At 40.2% G+C, this 18409-nt stretch overlaps 5 protein-coding genes across 6 annotated transcripts; 3 read left to right on the top strand and 2 right to left on the bottom strand.

Annotated features, from left to right (window-relative positions):
* Nucleotides 1-965: 965 nt before the first annotated feature.
* On the bottom strand, nucleotides 966-4536 carry LOC108147598 (proteasomal ubiquitin receptor ADRM1 homolog). 2 transcript variants are annotated; one of them, XM_041707278.1, is made up of 4 exons: nucleotides 4433-4536; nucleotides 3792-4333; nucleotides 1698-1897; nucleotides 966-1592 (listed from the first exon to the last, which is right to left on the bottom strand). In XM_041707278.1, the coding sequence occupies exons 2-4, from the start codon at nucleotides 4310-4312 to the stop codon at nucleotides 1141-1143; spliced, it is 1173 nt and encodes a 390-aa protein (XP_041563212.1). In that variant the 5' UTR covers nucleotides 4313-4333; nucleotides 4433-4536; the 3' UTR covers nucleotides 966-1140. The 2 variants fall into 2 exon arrangements, with proteins under 2 accessions (XP_041563212.1, XP_017129728.1); XM_017274239.2 differs by having other exon boundaries at nucleotides 966-1897.
* Nucleotides 4537-6049: 1513 nt separating this feature from the next.
* LOC108147588 (cathepsin L) lies at nucleotides 6050-14223 on the top strand. Its single transcript, XM_017274227.2, has 4 exons — nucleotides 6050-6231; nucleotides 7369-7482; nucleotides 12989-13203; nucleotides 13272-14223. The coding sequence occupies exons 2-4, from the start codon at nucleotides 7384-7386 to the stop codon at nucleotides 13981-13983; spliced, it is 1026 nt and encodes a 341-aa protein (XP_017129716.1). The 5' UTR covers nucleotides 6050-6231; nucleotides 7369-7383; the 3' UTR covers nucleotides 13984-14223.
* LOC108147589 lies at nucleotides 9804-11480 on the top strand. The gene has a single exon (XM_017274228.2). The coding sequence runs from the start codon at nucleotides 10964-10966 to the stop codon at nucleotides 11207-11209; it is 246 nt and encodes an 81-aa protein (XP_017129717.1). The 5' UTR covers nucleotides 9804-10963; the 3' UTR covers nucleotides 11210-11480.
* Nucleotides 14224-14722: 499 nt separating the features above from the next.
* Nucleotides 14723-16318, top strand: LOC108147595 (probable phenylalanine--tRNA ligase, mitochondrial). Its single transcript, XM_017274236.2, has 2 exons — nucleotides 14723-16018; nucleotides 16083-16318. The coding sequence occupies exons 1-2, from the start codon at nucleotides 14825-14827 to the stop codon at nucleotides 16248-16250; spliced, it is 1362 nt and encodes a 453-aa protein (XP_017129725.1). The 5' UTR covers nucleotides 14723-14824; the 3' UTR covers nucleotides 16251-16318.
* On the bottom strand, nucleotides 16300-17692 carry LOC108147597 (sulfotransferase 1C4). The gene is made up of 5 exons (XM_017274237.2): nucleotides 17530-17692; nucleotides 17232-17466; nucleotides 16971-17175; nucleotides 16763-16889; nucleotides 16300-16709 (listed from the first exon to the last, which is right to left on the bottom strand). Exons 1-5 carry the CDS (start codon nucleotides 17612-17614, stop codon nucleotides 16321-16323), a joined length of 1041 nt encoding a protein of 346 aa, XP_017129726.1. The 5' UTR covers nucleotides 17615-17692; the 3' UTR covers nucleotides 16300-16320.
* Between the last annotated feature and the right edge of the window lie 717 nt (nucleotides 17693-18409).

Here is an 18409-nt window from a genome sequence, read left to right as displayed (position 1 = left end):
GGCAATTTCAACAAAACCTAAACGGCTTTTAAAGCCACTGAAATCAAATAGTTTGTTGAAATATTTAAAATTTTTGCGATCCGCCTAGAATTGTAACAAACAACAAAATAGTTATAACTAATTTACGCAAATATATCTAAAGTACTAATTCGAATTTATCATTTCCGTTACAAACTATAGATGCCTACGTACACAACAAGAATTATAATTATTAAAATGCTTATAGGTGCATCAATGACCTAAGGTACTTTGATGTTTTCTTCTCTAGTTTACGAAGTATAAAAAATACTTACTTTACTTAATTAGACGGTGATAAAAAAAATTACAAGGAATTAGCTAGATTGTAAAAACAGACTTGCGTCGGGTACTGCTATCATCGGATTAAAATGAAAAGGTATACAATTTACACAAATACGGCTTAACTAAGAAAAACAATTTTTTTTAAAGAAAGTGATATTGAAAAATTTGAGGTTAAAAGCCTTGAATCTAGTAACTTTTTATCCGATGCTATAAAAAAATATGTCGGCGACAACATTAGTTATTATTATTATTTATTTTTAAGTAAAAATGAAAATTTTTAAATTAAATTAATTAAAAAAACTTGCTAAGCAAACGTTTTTGTCAAAATAAAACTTAGACAAGAAGGATAGCTGATGTCGAGAGTCCCGACTATAAGAAACACGTTGCTCAGATAACTAGTGTCAAAATAAATATGCTTTCTGAAATTAATTGGGTTTAAGGTGGCACTATCTGCCCAAAAATGTACTTTAATGCTCACAACTTCTAAAATAATAGTCGTGTTTGGTGCCGATAGATATTTAAACCGTTTAAACATATACAGATTTTATAACTGTCCAAAAACTTTCGTGATTTGTGGATATATATATGTATATCTAGGGTTGGAAACGCTTTCTGTTACCTGTTATATACTTTTCAACAAATACAATTTTCCATTTTCTTACGAGTAAGGGGATAAAAATTGGACTTTAATTTTCTGATACCAATTATAATGTATTTCACAACAGACAAATTTATTTGTAGCTCCTTTGGATATATATTCAGAATCGAAAAATAAACTTATAAACTGGAAAATATATGCTTTCGAACGCATTCTAATTATTGTTGTGGCACGATTGCAAGCTATTTCTGCTTTTCCTCCTGCTTCTCAGCAGCGGGATCGGTGTTCTCATCGCGGGCCACTGAAGTGGGGGTTTCGGCATCACCCTTCTTCTCGCTGGCCGACGGTTCGCTGCCCATGGTGGCTCCGGCAGGCAGGCTCTTTTCCAAAGCGCGAACAAAGTCCTCCAGGTTGCCAGAGTAGGCTGCAGCCACCGCTTCGTTGGATAGCTCGAATTGCTTGATCACCGGTCCCAGTTGGGCCGACTGCAGGTTATTGGAGAACTGTGCCAGGGCCTGCTGGAACTGCGGGGAGGTGATGTGGTCTTTGATCTGCTGCTTGCGATCCTCGTCCGCATCCTCCGACTCCGGCAGGTGCACGATCAGCGACTTGACGAGCTCCGGATCAGCGATGATCTGATTGATGGCCTCGGAGCCGGACAGCGATGCCGAAAGGTCAATGTTCAGGGATCGTCCTGCGCCATGTTCGGGGGAGAGATTGGATAAGTAGGCTTGGAATGGATTGGCATAGGCTCTGGTCGATTCTGACGCCGTTGTGGTCGATGTGGTTGAGTTCTTACCGGAGGCATCCGCATCAACGGAGGAGCCGGCGCTGCCGGCAGCCTCGCCGGCCTGCGAGTTCACATTGCTGCTGCTGCGGCTGCTTCCCGTTTTGGAAGGAGCAGTCGGGGTGCGAGGGACACTGACGTTTTCGGGCGTCTGCAAAGCCGACCCACCGCTACCACCCGACACGGTGTTGCGCGACGAGGGCGTACGGGAACTGCAAAATAAGAAATCGGGCTTTAGTAGGAACCAGAATGAATATAATTGCACCTTAAAATACTCAATAAAAGCTAGAAAATATTTATTCCAATGTCCTCGCAGTTCTGTTAATTCTTTATCAGAAAGAAACCGCATCTTATTCTTAATCCTTTGCATGATCGAGGAGGTCAAAAAATAACGTAAGCTGCTCAAAATAAAGAGTAACTTAATACAAAAGAAACAAAAAATCCTTACATTGAGTACCTCTCAATGTTATCCAGTTGATATAATCATTTTATCTTCAAAATGAAAAGGGATAACTATAAAAGAAAATCTATCAAAATTCAAAATTTTGATAAAACCAGCTTTTAAACTGAGCTCGCAAAAGGTATTGAAACAGACAGCCAGTCAGAGGAACGGACAGCCGGACATGGCTATATCGACTCCCCTATTGATACTCATCAAGAATATATTTACATTATGGGGTCGGAAACGTCTCCTTCACTGCGTTACAAACCTTAAAAACCGTCTGCAAGGGTATAAAATAGGTATCTCTAAACTTCTTCTATGCGTTGATATAAATAGCAGTCTTCGTAAATCAGTACAAATGTTTCGAACATGAACATTTTACACACACAGTATACTATTCCATCTGTGCTAAACATGTCTAATACGAAATGTGGAATATTTTGTTTTCAAATAAAAATAAACGTAAAGCCCTTCAAAGTATAAATCATCGTGCACTTTACTTGTTAGGAAAAAATGTGTACAAAATATATATTTTCATTATATAAACATGAAAACAAAGTTTTTTTGGACTGTGAAAAAATCCGTCATTAATGTTATCAACAAATTTTAAAAGAACAGGTCGTTGAGCTAGGTACCCAATTTTTTCCAACTCAGAGTATTCCGAGTGTTTTCTGTTTTTAAGAAATAACGAAGTTGTTAGAACATTTTTTGCCATCCAAGCTTAACATCGAGTCTCTGGCTGTGGCGGAAGAGGAAAGTGGCATTGTGTCATGCTTGCTATGCAAAAAGCGACTTGTAAAAGTCAATAAAAATAATTCACAAATCCATCGCATATGAGATTAATGGATCCAAAGCTAGGCGATCCTTTAAAAAGCCCACTGTTGCACCTAACAAGTCCGAAAATGATTTTAAGCAAACCATAGCCATGATAGAAAATAAGGAAAATATAAAGAAGCCCAGGTAGCGATGTCTGTTCCAACAACTCAAGTGTCAATTAGTGCGTTGCCGTATGTTTACACTAAACTTAAAACAAGCCTATTAATTGTTAAACTTAACAAAGTAAAAATGCAATTAATAAGCAATAAATACTACATAAAAAAAGGACTAAAAATTTAATCACACTGTTTGTTTTAGATTTCATAAGTTGGGGAAACGTTGAACAATTAGGACATGGAGGGCTAGCTTCAAAAAGAAATGATATTTTCTTAAATTATGTCAATCTTTTTCATAAAAACTTAAAATTTAAGTGTAGATCGCGAATTCTTAACGCTTATTGAGAATTACTTATTGAACTTGGCCGTTTTTTCTTTCATTTCAAATAACATTCATGTACAGAACTATATGTTATATGTACTGGAATGTAGTGAAATGTATACTTTTTGTGTATGCCTTTTGTAAATAATGCACGAAATCGAAAATAATAAAGTACTTGAGATTTTGTGTGTTTCGTAAAGTAAACGATGTTTTATACTTAGAATTATTTGAAAATAAAATACTCCACATTTCGTATTAGAGATGTTTAGCACGGGTGGAATAGTATGCTGTGTGTATCGAAAATTTCGAGTATGAAACTTATGTTTGGCACTTTGTGTGTTTTTTTACGAACCCTGATAAATAGTGTAATATTATTGCCGTCCGGCAAACGTCAGGACATGATTACTTACTTCATTTGGCCCAGCAGCGAGCTGAGACCGCCCATCTGGCCGACGCCGCCGAAGAGCTGCATCAGCTGCTGCTGCGACATGTTGTTGAGCATGTACTGCAGGTCGCCGTCGTTGCTGCCTCCGCCGCCGCGCTGGTGGGCGGAAGGTGGGTTGTTCAGCAGCTCGTTGATGCGGCGGCAGTGCTCGTCGTCCTTGTCCGTCTTGGGCTCCTGCATCCAGAAGAACATCCGGCGGGTCGAGGACTTAAACTTAAGCACATAGACGCGGCCCGTCTTGCACTGATCCACACGCTTGTACTCGAAGTCGTCGGGAAAGACGATGAGGTCGTCCTCCACCTTTCCGGAGGTGCGATCCTTCCAGCAGAAGTGCATCAGGCCATCGTCGCTTTGGGTCATATAGACCAGGCCCTTCCGTGAATCCGGGTGAACCATTTTGCCAACCATGTTCATGCGACCTGCGCGGAACTCCACCAGGTTGCTGCTGTTGCTGGAACTGCCCAGTCCACTTTGTCGGCCGAACATGATGCGGGAGCTTCTTGAGAGCTGGCGGAGATTGGATGATGGGTATGTCGAAATTATGCCATTTTTTCAGTTTATAACTTATTTAATTTGCAAGCGGTAGGCATGTTCGGCAACACTTACGGGATATATTATGTGTTGAAATTGTAGTTTTATAAATATTCAACAAACTGCCTACTGCGAATGACGAGCAATTTTTGTCTTCTTCTTTTGCAATCAGTGTGACCCCTCAAATACCTTTTCTCAAAGATAAGTCTCCATTTGTGTTTTGCAGCACTGGTCGACTTAGAGTCGGCAAGTACCATTTAAATATTATAGCATATCCACACTAAAACAGTCTTTACACATTCGCTTTAAAGGGGTGTTGCGACCAATTTACACAGGCCCCTGTAGAAAGAACGTAAAAATGTAGTTCTTCCACAGCTCTTGACAAATTGGTAATAAAGAAGAGTTCTAATCAGGTAAAAAAAGAAGTAAAATTTACAAAAATACTTGCGGAATTTTATGTGCTCTCTACACTGGCTAGAGTTTCGTATTGATTTGCTGTGTCCACATTGGGGCTGTGAACAGCTGTTCTTTAGTTTGAAAAAAACGAACACATTTTAAATTATCTGGACTCAGCCGATCGAAAGAATTTTAGAGACCCATTTTACAGGCGCTGTCGCAAATGCAGCTGATCGGTCTATGAGAAGTAAACAGACCTTAAAAGAAGAGAAAAAGAACATAACATTGAATTTTCCCGCCAAGGATTATCAACGCAAAACTTTATATAATTTTGAAATAAGCAAATGGAAATTTTTTCCCCTACTTATGATTTATCCACTGCTGTTTGCCGATGATGGATGATATGGTGGCCACTACTCCCTAATAAATAAATCTATCTCTCCAAAAATTCTCAAAGGAGACCACCACAGTTTTTAAAAAAGAGGAAGGATTTTGCGAATAATTAGAACGTTTCCTTTTATTGATACATGATACATATATATCTGCTAGTCTCTATCAATAAGAATAAACAGAAAAATTAGAATGTAAACAAAACAAGAATAAAAACCAAACAAAACAAGCTAACATTAATTAATTATTGCGTAATGTATCATAGGCGTACAGCAGAACAAACTTGATCATTGATTACTGATATATCAGTGATCATGTTGTTCTGCTCAATACGCCCATTTAGTTTTCGCATATATTTTAATTTTTAATTAATGCGTTTTAATACGCCAATGTCTGCACTTACCCGCCAACAAAATTGATATAAACGCAAATCTAAATACAATTTTGACATTTGCAAGTGGAAAGTTTTTGCCTGCTAATAGTTTATCCACTGATGTTGACCTATTTTGACCACCCGATCCATTAATTTCTGCTGGTTTTGAGTGCTTTTCCGCGCTTATTGTAAGTCGATCAGCTTTTTGCCTCGCAGGTCAAATGAAAGTCCAAATCGAGTGGCAGTTGTTCATTTAATTGCATTTTTTGCTTAAATCCGCAGACTTGGCCAAAATGCATCCCCATCTCCGAAATATTCAAAAATTTAAAAATCATCTAAATAATGAATCACAACCGAATTTACAGTCTACGACTCGCAACAGCGTGGAATACTCGAAGTAGCGTGAAAAGTACTACACAGACTAGCGGTTTTGAGGCCAAAACTTCAACACTGCCCCACAGCCGACTGCCAGTGGTATTTTCTAGAATTCCCATAAGTCTGTGGCTGGTCACATTGGCAAAGATTTCTTTCGAGCAACAATATCCGCGGAATTTTATTAAACATCGAGTTGTCTTCGTGATTAGACATTAAATTGCGACTTAACAAATACAATTGGAAGCTTTGCGCTTTAGTGTAGTTTCAACCATATAAAAAGTGCAACAACAGTGGTAAATTCTGCGAACATTCTGCATTTTCTGCGACGCAGTTTCGAGTGGTAAGTGAAAATTGTCCAGCTAGAAATTAAAACAATATGCCCTGTATTAACGTCAGTTAAATATAAATATAGTTAATAGCCGCTTGAAAAGTTGCATCTTATTGCGTCATGCCTTTGTCTCGATTTACTTACACTTTAACTGTAATTCATATCAACGGTCGGCATCTTTATCTGTTCCGTATTCTATTATTCCCCTTCCTTATCGTCTGTTGCGCTTCTTTGTTTAGATTTTACTGCCCTTTTTAAACGATTATCTGCCTTCCGCAGAGTGTTGACCCATTTTCTAGTCTTTGTTAGCTTTACCTCACCTGTTATTCCCCTTGTAGATGAATCACCTTGAATTTGAAAACCCGTTTTCGCCCTTGAACTCTTTACAAACTAAAGGCAAAAAATAAATAATTAGGCAATTGTATTATTGAATTCGTGTCTCGTTTCTCGAAAAAGACGCAAAAACAATACAGTAGAAATATAAATCGGACCAAAATGGCAGACCTATTAAAAAGCAATGCGAAGCAATATGAAAGTGGAATGGCCGATAAGATAACGTTCCTTTCGACTTCGAAAACAACAAACTAAAAATTATCACAAAGCAAACTCCGATATAAGCCAAAAAATTGATTTAAGCACCAATAAACATAAACAATTTGGTACAGCTTCTAAAAAACGAAGAAAGTTTATAAAATCATAGTAGCAATAATACAAATTTTATTTATTTATTTAATATACTTTTGTATGTATAGTTAAAATGTTTGATATAAACTAATTTGTATGCACTTTTACAATTTGTTGTGTGAAAAATTTATCAAAATGTTACGTGCGTCTTAAATAAGTGCAGAACATAAATGCTTCACAATTTAACCATATTTATAAATCCAAAAACAAAGATTTAACTTTGTCCAATATATTTAATATGATTAAGTTTATTTTCTCATTAAAATCAAGACAATATAAAACCTTCCGATTCCCAATGATTTTATTAATTAATCGTAATTCTGAATGTTGACTTATACAATTATAAGTGCTGTTATATGTACAATATCCAATATGTACAAACAAGAAATCAGGTTTATGACTGGTGAAGCTTCACGTGACTGGTAATTCGCATAGTTGGCTTACTAATGGTGTGCTTTCTTACAGACTCTCCGACTCAAAATGCGCACAGCTGTTTTACTGCCGCTTTTGGCCCTGCTGGCGGTGGCACAGGCCGTTTCCTTCGCCGATGTGATTAAGGAGGAATGGCACACTTTCAAGGTGAGTTTTTCGTGTATTTTCAATGGCTTTCATTAAATTGTCACCCCAGGAAATCGGAGTGCAACAAGTGTTCTCCGGTGACAAAGGCTAGCAATGACTAATGCATTATGTTTGGGCCTTTGTCTTGCGCAGACCTTGTTTGCATAGTTGGACAGGGACTGCATGCTCATTCTTCCGTTTGTGAATCACGAGTGAATGTGAATGTACTGCTGCGCGGCTGCATCAAAAAGCGTCCAGATAAGTCCAGAAGTCTAGGCGATTCAGTCACATGCAGGCTCACATGACCAGCGACCAGGCTTAGCCGTAAACATCAGACGGAACGACGGACAATCAAGTCGTCGCCCACTTTTGTTCCGTTGCGGGTCAGTCCCGCTGATAAGCCGTGCAAGACTCGAACTGGTCCACTGATAAGCTGGACATTTGTACCATTTTTGCAAGCAAATGTTTCCTAATTGTCATGTGGTTTATGCCGACTTCGATTTTTGCCCCTTCTGCAGTGTTTATTTTATTGCATGAAGCCATTGTTTCATTGATTAGGCAAATCATCCTTTGTCGTAATTGTGTCTGCTTATCAATGTTATTTTCTGAAAATTAGTTGAATGTACCCCTAGTGTCATCCATTCCCTATCAGCAGGAGTATGAGGTCGTGCTTATTTCTTGGACTGTGTTGTATAGTTATTAGTTATTCCGTGTCAAGCGTCATTAAATGCAAATGGGGGCGTATAATTAGCTGTGTAGATCTCATGTGATAAAAGTCGCTGAATAAACATATACGTGAATTACACTTGTGTTATTGCTTAAAATACCACCCTCATTAAAGATAAGTTCTTCCCAATATATTTCCGTCCATACATTGCAAAATTAAAAATTTCCCCAAAAAATAGTGACACATCATTTTTAATCTTAGGGTTGTTGTTTAAACAATTCTAATGGAAGTACAACCATAACAAAAAAACATATTTTCAAAAATGGTTATAAAAATAATTTTGATATAAATTTTTTGGGAAACGTCAATTGGTTTCCGAAAAATATTTTTAGTATTTTATATAAGTTTTAAAGAATGTCTTACGTGTCAACTCTCAATAAATTGAATTAAGAATGATATTAGAGACAATGAAGTCGAACTTGTTGTTAAATTACTATTACAATCTTTTCGAGCTTTATTGTAACATAAACAAAATTAAATCGCTTTTTTTAATCACATAAAATGGTTTTTAAATTTGCAAATTTTAATGTTTTCAAGGCTTTAGAAAAAACTACTCATTCAACATGTAGTGTCAGTATTTATTTGATCAAAGACAACAGTTTACGAGTGAAAAACTTACAGCTATGGACAGGCCGTAAAACGAATTGTTTTTAAACAAATTTCCTTTAAATTGATTAAGAGTGTTCATATAAAATTTGGACTGAATCAAAACTTAAAATTTAGAAATCAATCTTTATCTTAAATGTATTGATTTTTTCTTAAGTTGGCATTATTAAAATCTTAATTCATTTTTCAGTATTTTAGAAACAGTTAATATAAAGCTCCCTCTGTCCACACAGTCTATCCGTTGGAAACGCTTGGAATTATTGAATAATGTGAAATAATTATAAGATAATTTATTTTACTTAAACGATGTAATTTGTTCGGTTCATAGACCATCAACGTTTAACAAAACATTTTCACAGATGTGTACATTTATTGAGCTTTTGGATGATTTAATCTAAAAATTATTAGTTTCAAAAATTTACATTGCATATAAAGGGTACATTTTCAGTCCTTACTCCTAAGTATTTTAATTTAGTTAATTTTAACTAAATTTAATTTAATTTAGAACCACTGGTCTTAAGTTCCAAGTCTGTTATTTGTTGATTGTCAGTGTGATACAATACAAAACTAGAAACCAAGAAAGCTTCGGCAAGCCGGAGAAAAACCAATTTTTCCGATTTGCTTCACATAAAAACCGTAAAATATTTTATTTTTTTTTTTTCGATGCTTTTTATTGGGGGCTATATGATAGTCGACAGATACCACACCCAACAAAAATTGTCATAGAAACTAAACTATTGTTACATGAACTTTAAATTATGAGGTATGAAAAATTTCTCAATAAAATGCGTATTAAATTAATAGCACGAAAGTATCAAAATAGAGCGTAGACTCATCGGTATAGAAATTAAAGTAAAAAGTATAGTTATTTAGTATTGAATCAATACATATATTTGATACTGGCGGTATTAAAACTTTCAGTTTTTATTTTGGATGTACCTGCAACAAAAATAAGTCTTTTTAAAAAGTTTAGTCAAATTAGCTTAAAAACTGAGGGACTAGAAGCGTACGGAAAGACGAACAGACGGACATTCAAGCGGCCAGATCAAATTGTCTGGTGGTGCTGATCAAGAATATATATTCTTTATAGGATCGGAAATGTGACCCTCCGTTGCGAACTACTGACTGAAATTATAATGCCCTCTGCAAGGTTATTAAAACGGACTCCTTTGGTCACACTACTGAAGCAGTGCTGCCCATGCCTTGCTCCCCATAGAAAAGGCGCGCAATTCAAATTACATTTCCGGCCGACATTGCTGGTAAAGTCTAATTTGGACAATCGCAAATCTATAAATTGTTATCTGTGTGCAGTTCAAAGTGCTCAAGTCGTCGGTTGCAAATGCACAGCTGAAAAAGTCACCAGCGTACAATTGTGGCACTGATAAGCACCACATTCAAGATTTATGCGTTTCAGTTTCTGCACATTCTGAAACCAAAGATGATTAAATATTTGATACAGAATAGGTCGAGCGAGCGTTTTGGAAATGACGCGCGACGGATCAGCGAGGCTTATCAAATTGGCACTTTGCTGGTGTTTCCGAGAGCGCAAATTCCGAGTGACAAGTGGACAAACAAATAGGCTGCCGTAAATAAACAAGCGGCGAAAAATTTGGCTGAGTTGCAAAAACTTTTGTATTGCTCTTTCTTTATCTTATTATTTTTTTTGCTGCGCCCGAACCGGTTGGCGCAAACATATTTGAATATCTTGCCTGCCTGAAATCCTTATAAATCAAGAGTTTCGGAAACCGGTTCGTTTTAAACGGTTCCATAATACGCGCGCTGCAAAAAGAAATCAGAAATAAGAAACAAGAAATTTATAGAGTACGCTTCCTCCAAATAGTTTGCCTACGTACGTAGGTTGGCTCTCGTTTTGTGATACGACGAAGTGAGTATGTAACTCGGCTCGTCTTTGCCCGAGTGTGTGTGTGAGCGGACAACCACCGAAAGCGGTCTGCTGTATTTTTGTTATTTCCCTAACGACGCTCCAAGCGAACGGAACAGTCGAGCAGCAGTGAAGAGACTGTATAGAAATTCGAGAGAAAAGAAATAAAAGGAGCCAGCCCCCCAGCAGTTCGAAAAAGCACGCGCGTCATCGTAAAAACGTGCTACGAAATCCAAGAAAACCAACCTAATATCGGCGGAATTATATAAAACTGTCAAGCCCTAACCATGACCGATGTCAGTGCAAATAGTCTCGATGTATCCGTGGATGTGGTTTGGCCCACCATTATAGTCCTGGCCATGCTGGTGATAAACGGCTTTGTTTTCGCCTACATCATGCGAAAGCGGCGAGAGTACAAGAATCAGGAGGAACAACCAGTTCCACACCCATCCTATGCGGCCACCAGTGAAGTGGCCATTGCACCCACGGATCAGGAGGACGATAGCTGTGCCATCGAGATGGAGCGACTGTAGGATTAACCGCTAGCTTAACTAGCAGTAGCTATAGCTCTCTGATACTCACCCATCGTCCAAGCTCACAACTGCAACGAAGTTTCCTAAGTTCTCCGGATGCCAGGCAAAAATTTGCTTACTCTAGAGATAGAAATACAAAAACGTATACGTCGAGTGCCTGGATCGCACGTGCATTTAATTACGGCCTTTAAGTTGTTAAATCTATTTCGCCATTCATTTTCTACAAAAGTATATAATAAAACGTGTGAATTTTATCATGCCATATCGAAAACTCAAACTGTTTACAAGGAAAATCAATAGGTCAGTGTGCTGGCTGGCGGCTTTCAAAAGGCTTCTCATTCTCACCCAAGTGAATCGGGTGGGTTTTTTTTTTTTTGGATGCATGTCTTGAATTCGAACCAATTATGCCAATTATACGACCCAGCCGTTGACAAGGGACTTCATCCGGTCCAGTAGGGGCGACAATTGTTGCTCTGCTGATGCTGGTCCGCTTTGATGTCCAAACTTATTACATATGCATGTTTCTCACATGACAGCGCCACGGTTATTCAGTTCATTGTGCCGAGTACCCTAGAACATTGTCTTTGTGACACTTGAGGTGAGCCACTCAAAAGCCACTAAGAAAATATTTTAGTTGGGGATTAGTAAAGTATATAAATAATGATACATATTTGATATTTGATTGTACATGCATTTTCTTTATATATTTTGTTGAAAAGCAAGCCACTTAACACCTCCAAAACACTGAAATAAACTCGTATAGCACTTAGCAGATAAATAAATCAGTAATAAAATCAGCAAGGCAGAAGCTGTGTTGATTTTTTGAACCCACCCCTCAAATGTTTGCATTATTTGCTGAATGTAATGGATAGAAACGCAGTCTTCATCTTGCTCCGACCATCCAAATTTTCTTTATAAATAGCTATCATTTGTTTAGTGTTCGAGCTATTTCCGTGCTGTGTCAATATGCGGGTCGGACAAAACAACCCCGATCCGGAGAGGAGGTCTCTAATTCGGGGGACCAACGCATTTCATTCCTTCCCCCTTACCTGCGGTGTAGTTCATTGTTTACTACCTGAAACATTTACACCGTTTCGAAGTTCATGTTGTTGGGCAGTCGTTAAAAATATTTTTTATGCCCATGTTAGATTTATAGACCTTACTACTGTGGTCGAACTAATAGAGCGATCTGCTCGCGCCAAGTTGACGTGCCAATGATAAGGTTATCTCAAGATTAAGACCTTTTGCCTTCGTGACCATAAATCTGGTTTACGTAAAAGATTTACTTCTCCGAGCGAGATTTTTGTTAATGTTTTCATATCTAAAATGTTATGTTATGCTATTATGCGATTTGATTATATCACTGTGTATGCTTCCGGAGTTTGAGTAGAAAATAACTATTATATTATTTAGATGCAAAATTAGTTTGCTGCAGCAGACCGATTAGACGGAAATAAATTAGTTTTCAGTCATAAAGTTTTATATAATCGATTTTAAATTATGAAGTTTGGATCACTTGTTTTCGTTTGTAGTAAAAAAAAAGTTTGTATTAAAACATTTGGTCCATTTCCCTTACAAATGAACGATTCAAATGATTTAAATCTATTTTTTTTACAAACAAAAGAGGAATAAATACGTACCGACTTGATTATTTTAACCGTTTGTCGTCTGTTCTTTTCGTTTGGTCTAATCTTGAAACAAGTACATGAACATTTTTTGATAAGCTTTACCTTCGATAAGAGTGCACTATCTAAAAGAGTATTTTTCTTTGATATGCAGTTGGAGCACCGCAAGAACTACCAGGATGAAACCGAGGAACGCTTCCGCCTTAAGATCTTCAATGAGAACAAGCACAAGATTGCTAAGCACAACCAGCGATTCGCCGAAGGGAAGGTGAGCTTCAAATTGGCGGTCAACAAATACGCCGATATGCTGCACCACGAATTCCGCCAGCTGATGAACGGCTTCAACTACACCCTGCAAAAGGAGCTGCGGTAAGAGAGTAGAAGGAAATAATTTCCCTCAAGTATAGCGTACTAATTCTTTTATAAATTCGTTCCAGCGCCATCGATGAGAGCTTCAAGGGCGTTACCTTCATTTCGCCGGCTCATGTGACCCTACCCAAATCTGTGGACTGGCGTATCAAGGGCGCCGTTACCGCCGTCAAGGATCAGGGACACTGCGGCAGCTGCTGGGCCTTCTCCAGCACGGGCGCCCTAGAGGGTCAGCATTACCGCAAATCGGGAGTGCTGGTCTCGCTGTCCGAGCAGAATCTGGTCGATTGCTCCGCCAAGTACGGCAACAACGGATGCAACGGCGGTCTCATGGATAACGCTTTTCGCTACATCAAGGACAATGGTGGTATTGACACCGAGAAATCGTATCCCTACGAGGCAATCGATGATTCCTGCCACTTCAACATGGGCACAATCGGAGCCACCGACCGTGGATTCGTCGATGTACCCCAGGGTGATGAGGAGAAGTTAGCCCAGGCTGTGGCGACCATTGGACCCGTTTCCGTGGCCATTGATGCCTCCCACGAATCATTCCAGTTTTACTCCGAGGGCGTCTATAACGAGCCCAAGTGCGATGCCCAGAACTTGGACCATGGAGTCCTGGCTGTTGGCTTCGGCACCGATGAGTCTGGCGAGGACTACTGGCTGGTGAAGAACTCGTGGGGTACATCTTGGGGCGACAAGGGCTTCATTAAGATGACGCGCAACAAGGATAACCAGTGCGGCATCGCCTCCTCCGCCAGCTATCCCCTGGTCTAACCCAGAACTGATTTATTTTAGCCACAGCCTTCATATGATATGATATGCAAACAAAGAAAAACATACCAACGCATGTATCTCAAAAGGAACTTTAATAATTTAGCCCAACCTATTGCTTTAACAATTTAATTTTGTGTTGGGTCCATTGTATTCATGTATCTCTGTCATTACACACGACATAGGTAAACAACAGATCTGTTGATGTTTGTAGAAAAAGAAATAAAAAACTTGTAATTTTAACTGGATTTTTATTGAAAATGTATACCATTTTTTAAAAATTTTATAAGCAAGCAAAAACTGCTTTGGTGCAAATTTTTTGAAAATCATTGCAGTTTTAGGTAATGTTTCTTATCTTTGTGACATTATTTTGACTTCAGTAGCCAAACCGACTGTCCCAAAAGGACGATTTTGTGGAGTGCCAAAATGACAAAAAACCATTGCTTTGACATGTCCTCTCTACCTTTATCCTTTACAGTTATCAAAAGTATTTTTTTGTGCTATGTTTTTTTAATTTTGTAGCTTTTTCTTTTTCAAAAATTTAAAAATTTGGTCTGCATTAAACAAAATAAATGTCCAGACAGATTGATTTTAAATCGCTTAACTTTGGTAGTTTTGAAATCACAATTTCCTGATAAATTTAATTAAATTTTAAATTGTACAAAAACCAGTAACAATTTAAATATATTTTATCGATAGCTGCTAGATATATTTATCGATACACACTAAGCTGGCTTACATATTTGTGCGAAACTCTGGTCACTCTGAAAATTGGGCAATAACTTTGCGAACATAACATAAAATGCAATAATTTATTGAAGCCAATTAATAAAAGTCATCCAAGATGCTGTTGACACTGCGAGTGCAAGGAGCTCGGCACTTGGTGAAGTCCACCCGATGCCTGGCCAGCAGCGCGGCGCCGGAGAAGTCGCCATCCGCCCAACCACACCTGGAGGTCAATGGGAGCACGTTCGCCACCGATGGATGGACGAACGTTACGCCCAAGATTCTCTCCTATCTGGGAGCGAACAAGCACCTGCAGACGGACCACCCGCTGTCCATCATCCGCCAGCGCATCGTTAACTACTTCTACGGAGCGTACCGCAACCAAAGGGGCAATCCGCTGTTCTCCGTCTACGACAACCTCAGTCCGGTGGTCACTGTGCAGCAGAACTTTGACAACCTGCTGATACCCGCTGACCATGTGAGTCGCCAGAAGTCCGACTGCTACTACATCAACCAGCAGCATCTGCTGCGGGCCCACACCACTGCCCATCAGGTAGAACTGATCTCGGGGGGATTGGACAACTTCCTGGTGGTGGGGGAGGTGTATCGGCGGGACGAAATCGACAGCACCCACTATCCGGTGTTCCACCAGGCGGACGCCGTGCGGCTGGTCACCAAAGACAAGCTATTCGAGCGCAATCCCGGCCTGGAGCTGTTCGAGGAGACGTGGTCCGGCTCGCTGGCCGATCCCAAGCTTATCCTGCCCTCCTCCAAGTTCATGGACCAGACCAAACAGCCCTGCCACACCCTGGAGGCCGTCAAGCTGATGGAACACGAAATGAAGCACGTGCTGGTGGGCCTGACGAAGGATTTGTTTGGTCCTCGCATAAAGTACCGATGGGTGGACACCTATTTCCCCTTCACCCAGCCCTCGTGGGAACTTGAGATCTACTTCAAGGACAACTGGCTGGAGGTCCTGGGCTGCGGCATCATGCGCCACGAGATTCTGCAGAGATCTGGCGTCCACCAATCGATTGGTTATGCCTTCGGAGTTGGCCTGGAGCGTCTGGCCATGGTTCTGTTCGACATACCCGACATCCGGCTCTTCTGGTCAAACGACAGTGGCTTCCTTTCGCAGTTCAGCGAAAAGGACCTGCTAAATCTGCCCACCTACAAGCCCATATCCCACTATCCGCAGTGCACGAACGACTTGTCCTTCTGGCTTCCCGACGATGTGGAGGTGGATGCCGGCTTCTCGCCCAACGACTTTTACGATCTGGTCCGCTCTGTGGCCGGTGATATGGTGGAGCAGGTGGGTCACGTTCCCAATCCCAATCCTTACTTAGCTAACCATGGGTCTTACCAACTTCTTGCAGATCAGCCTGGTCGACAAGTTCAAGCATCCGAAGACGGGGAAGTCGAGTGTCTGCTTCCGCATCGTTTACCGCCACATGGAGCGCACCCTCACCCAGGCGGAGGTAAACGAAGTCCACAAGCAGATCGCCAGTGCTAGTGTGGATAGTTTCAAAGTGCAAATACGTTAGTCATAGTCTAGTTCCGTTTCAATTTAAACCAAAAAAAACCAGTAAAAAATAGCCATCAAAGTAAGGTATTTTATATGGTCTTGAAGCATTTTACGTTCTGTTCCACCCATTCGTTCGCGCTCTTCAAAAGCTTAGGATTGTCGACGAACTCCTTCTGTGGCCGACACGCTGTTTTGGCTCCACTACGCACGAATCCTGCCTCTCCTTTGTTGAGGATGCCTACGGAAGCCATCTCGTGCATATTTACTGACTTGTTCTCGCGGAAAGTCTTGATGCTCAGATGATCGAGTAGCCTATCCAGGTTCTCGGGCTTCAGCGGGCACTCCAGGAAGTTGGCTATGCTGTGAACTGTGCCGGGCAGATCTACCAGCATGTCCTCGTAGCGCAGGAAGAGCACATTGGGCAGCTTGGCATGCTCGAGAGCCTCCTTCACATGACTATAGTAGGGCAGCCACGGATCTGCCAGGAAGGGTTATCACAATGCTAGCTGCCTACATCAAAAGTGCACTTACTTAATCCTCTTTGAAAGTAGCGCCAGTAACGCTCGAAATCTCCCACATAGCCCTGCGTCCGGAAGAGCCTGTTCAAATGGTAATAGGAAACTGCCACATCTTTGGGATCGCGAACCACATAGATCACCTGTAAAATATTTATTTTATAGTCTTACCTCTACCTCAAAGATCCAAGTTATGAGATCACTAGGTTTTAAAGTTAACAAACCTTGCACCTTTTTTCCAAGACACTAGGCGGCATTAGAGAAAAAGGAAAATGGGTTTTGATAAAGCGTCGCTGGGAGCTTGGCAATTCCCTCAGCGTCTCGTAGCCCGGTCGGGAAATCTTCTCAAGAAACTCTACGGCTTCAGCTGAGTCACGGTTTTCGTTCTGCAGCTCCTCCTTTACCTTGGGATGCACAAACAAGGGAAACCTGGAAATAGAAGTGCCCTCAGTGCCCATTTAATTAGTTACAGGGCAAGTACTTACTCAAAGAATGGGAAGCGTTCGGTGAGCGGTCGTCGCTGGGCCTGGTCAAAGTCCAGGCCATTGGCCACCAGCCAAATGAGCTCCTGCGTCCAAGTGGTGCCCGACCTTGGCACCGTGGCAATCCAGACATCATCTGGTCGAGCCTCAAAGTTGTAATACCTCTCGGCCTCCTCCTTGTACTTGTGCGGGAAGAAATATCCCTCAGATCCGACCTGAACAAAGCCAGTCCGCTCGCCTGGACGGAAAAGGGGTGGGAGGTAAGACCGCACTTCTGAATCCTACAATCCTACAATCTTACCATGGAAGTATTTTAACAGCTCCGCATTTGTGGACTCATCCACATCGCGAATCTCATGGGGAAACTTGAGAGCAGACTTTTCCATTGCTCGCGCAACCAGTTGCCAGCGTTGACTGCAGAAACGATCGTTGGGAAAACTTCTTGACCCCGCTTTCGGGCCTCGGAGAAAGTGGCAGCTGCTGGCCTGGCTAGTCAAGCACACTGCTGCTGCTTGGCTAAGCGCAATTTAAAATCGACTTTGTACTTGTTGCTTTGCTTCACTTTATGAGCTTGCTGCTGGACAAGCACGCTGACTCGCGGTATTTTAAATAGGTGTGTCCCAGGTGGTTTAATTACCCAAGACAGATTTTAGTGTGACATGAAAGGAGGTCTTCACTTGGGAACGGAATTTGGGTTACTTTAGAGTAACAGGCTAAGAATTTTTAAACTAAAATGTCTTATTTTTGTTGTATTTTTATTAATTTTGGTTCACCTTATTTTATATTAATTATTATTTTATATTAATTATTTGATAGTTCTTTTATATATTTTTATTATTTGTATGGGAGCTATATGATATAGTCGTCCGATTTTGATAAAATTTAAACCATAATTCTGAAATATTTAACCATTGCTATATGTCAAAGAACTAAACAAAAAATTAAAAAACAGCAAAGTTATAATTTTTTTCAATTATTTTTACGATTGTTCCTATGGGAGCTATATGCTATAGTCGTCCGATCCGGCTCGTTCCGTCTTATATACCTGCAATAGAAGGACAACTTTTGGGAAAGTTTCATGCAGATAGCTTAAAAACTGAGAGACTAGTTTGCATATAAACGGACGGACAGACGGACAGACGGACGGACAGACGGACATGGCTAGATCGACTCTACTAGTG

The sequence above is a fragment of the Drosophila elegans genome, unplaced genomic scaffold (assembly GCF_018152505.1).
Source record: "Drosophila elegans isolate 14027-0461.03 unplaced genomic scaffold, ASM1815250v1 contig_133, whole genome shotgun sequence".
Classification (NCBI taxonomy): Eukaryota; Metazoa; Arthropoda; class Insecta; order Diptera; family Drosophilidae; genus Drosophila; species Drosophila elegans.
Note: the sequence above shows the minus strand (reverse complement) of the source record. Positions and strands in the feature narration are given on the sequence as shown.